The sequence below is a fragment of the Rattus rattus genome, chromosome 5, assembly GCF_011064425.1.
Source record: "Rattus rattus isolate New Zealand chromosome 5, Rrattus_CSIRO_v1, whole genome shotgun sequence".
NCBI lineage: Eukaryota > Metazoa > Chordata > Mammalia > Rodentia > Muridae > Rattus > Rattus rattus.
In genome coordinates this window covers 72,003,413-72,006,266 of record NC_046158.1, presented here as the reverse complement: position 1 = coordinate 72,006,266, position 2,854 = coordinate 72,003,413, and the positions used below count along the sequence as shown (strand labels likewise).

The window sequence follows — 2,854 nt, the reverse complement described above, 5'->3', positions numbered from 1 at the left end:
CTTCACAGAATTTTAGGATCTCATCCGTGAAATATAATTAAAATTTTCAAAATAGAGAAAAATATATTACATAAGAAATTGCCAACAGGTTTTTGTACACTGAAACAATTAGGTAAATAATGAAAATATACATTTTATTTCACATAATTGAACTGCAAAACTAATCAGAAGCATACTAAAATTAACAAGTTCATGGTATAAAATGCTGTGGATAAATAGTCAATTTCATCAGCTTTTTTCAAACTGATAATAATATTGAAATTGCAGACAGAGAGTAGAAACAAAAGTTTATTTATAAATATGTGGGATATTTTTATGAGAAAGTAATGTATGTGCTTAAAACAATTCATACTTCATGTTATAAAACTAGTTCTTTTATCTTTTGCAGAAGACACATTTCATATGGTATCCTATTCATTCATTAACCATGCAGCTGAATATCAATGTGACAGAATTCATTCTTCTTGGCTTGACACAGGACCCCAGTAGGAAAAAAATAGTGTTGGCCATTTTCCTGTTCTTTTACATGGGGACATTACTAGGTAATTTGCTTATCATTGTTACCATCAAGACAAGCCAGGCTCTTGGGAGTCCGATGTACTTCTTCCTGTTCTACTTATCCTTGTCTGACACCTGCTTCTCTACAACTGTAGCCCCAAGAACAATTGTGGATTCCCTGCTGAAGACAGCCTCCATCACCTTCAATGAGTGCATAATTCAAGTCTTCACATTTCATTTATTTGGATCCCTAGAGATCTTTATCCTCATCCTCATGGCTGTTGATCGCTATGTGGCAATTTGTAAGCCTCTGCACTATATGACCATCATGAATCGCCAAGTCTGTGGAATGCTGATGGCCATAGTCTGTGGGGGATCCTGTGTACATTCTTTAGTACAAATATTTCTGGCCTTGAGTTTACCTTTTTGTGGTCCCAATGAGATTGATCACTATTTCTGTGACTTGCAACCACTGTTGAAACTTGCCTGTTCAGATACATATGTGATCAACCTTCTCCTGGTGTCCAATAGTGGAACTCTTTGTACAGTGAGTTTCCTCATGCTCATGGTCTCATATATTATCATTCTCTATTCTTTAAGGAACCATAGTGCTGAGGGGAGGAGAAAGGCTCTGTTCACTTGTGTTTCTCATATCATAGTAGTCATTTTGTTTTTTGTGCCCTGCATATTTATATATACACGTCCTGCCACCACCTTCCCTATGGACAAGATGATATCAGTGTTTTATACAATTTGTACACCTTTTCTAAACCCTCTAATTTACACACTGAGAAATGCAGAGGTAAAAAATGCCATGAAGAAACTGTGGACGAAAAAAATCTCAGATGATATATAAGGATTCAAAATTTTTATTGATTTAAATAAAGAAAATATTATTTTCTCCTTATTTTTAAAATAGTACTGTATTAGGAAGGGAAGATTTATTTTTTCTAGACAATGGGCAAAACATGGACCGTGAAGTAATACATCAAATTAGTCTTTTGAATAAGAAGATATAGCAGGAAGATTTTTATCTCAGTCACATTATTTAAATATTGAGGCCTATTCAGTCCAATTTCAGGTCTTACAACTAATGTTTGGTGCAATATTTAATATTTAGCTTTCTACCAGTTTATTTTATCCTTGAATTCCTTCTTTCTGACTCTGATTTTTTTTTCCGGAGCTGAGGACTAAACCCAGGGCCTTGCGCTTGCTAGGCAAGCGCTCTACCACTGAGCTAAATCCCCAACCCCTGACTCTGATTTTTAAATGTGGTTTTCGTTCAGATCTTCTTCAACCAACGTAATATACTAGATTGACAATTTTATATGTTTGGCTTCAAAGTGAAGTGTGAATATAGTTTATTTGTGTACATTTGTGTGTGTGTGTGCACGTGCATATGTTCTTCCTTTTCACATATTTCTTATTCTTCACAATTAACTAGGAAACATATTTGAATTTTAATTGTTATTGTGATTGTTACTATGGATAGAATACATATGAGAATATTTTCTGTCAATCTGTCTATCTACCTATCGATCAATCTATAGATCAATCTAATCTACTTACAACATACATGTCGATCATCTTTCATCTATTTAACATCTGTCTACTGTTTCTACAGATAGATAAACACACATACACACAGATATAGATAGATAAATAGATAGGTGATAGAACGATTATTGTGTATGTATGTATGTATACTAATTCAGCATTTTCAGATAGTGTGTTTGTGTGTGTGTGTGTGTGTGTGTGTGTTGTGTGTGTGTGTGCATGTGTGTGATCACTCTGATCCTATCATAATGTTAAAACAAGTAAGGAGAACCAACCCACTGACAGAATCCCCCTGAAGTTATGAAGATTATGATTTGTGGCATTATTAATGTTATATGTTTTAATTCAAAAATCTGACACTTTGAGATTTGGGGAACATTGTTTCATCTTGAGATATCAACATTAAAATCAGCTTTAAATGCAAGCTTAATATGAGTATAGTTTGAGTTAATAGTGGCTGAGAATCACGATGTGACTGCTGAGAGCCAAACCTAGGCTTTTTGTATGATCAATGAATGTTTATAATTACTGAGTTATCTCTCCACCCAAGCAATCATTTGAATTTGCAATTTACAGTGCAAATTCAATGATGCCACCATAGGCTCATGTTTTAGATGCTTAGGATTCAGCATCCAATGCTGCTGTAATGAATTTGGAAAGTGTTTTTTTTGTTGGAAGTATGTTATTATGTTACAGACTTCAAGTTTATATTTATTTCTGGTTCTATCCCCAAATTCTATGGCTCTACCATGTGAAAATCTAGGCTCATGCACAGACATCAAGGATAGAGATGCTCCCA

At 34.3% G+C, this 2,854-nt stretch overlaps 1 protein-coding gene across 1 annotated transcript; it reads left to right on the top strand.

The window, feature by feature from the left end:
* Positions 1 to 427: 427 nt before the first annotated feature.
* LOC116900502 (olfactory receptor 4C16-like) lies at positions 428 to 1,354 on the top strand. The gene has a single exon (XM_032902237.1). It carries the CDS (start codon positions 428 to 430, stop codon positions 1,352 to 1,354), a length of 927 nt encoding a protein of 308 aa, XP_032758128.1.
* Positions 1,355 to 2,854: the final 1,500 nt, after the last annotated feature.

Excerpts from the sequence above, each read along its gene's own strand:
- LOC116900502 (XM_032902237.1), top strand. The coding sequence starts at position 428 with ATGCAGCTGAATATCAATGTGACAGAATTCATTCTTCTTGGCTTGACA.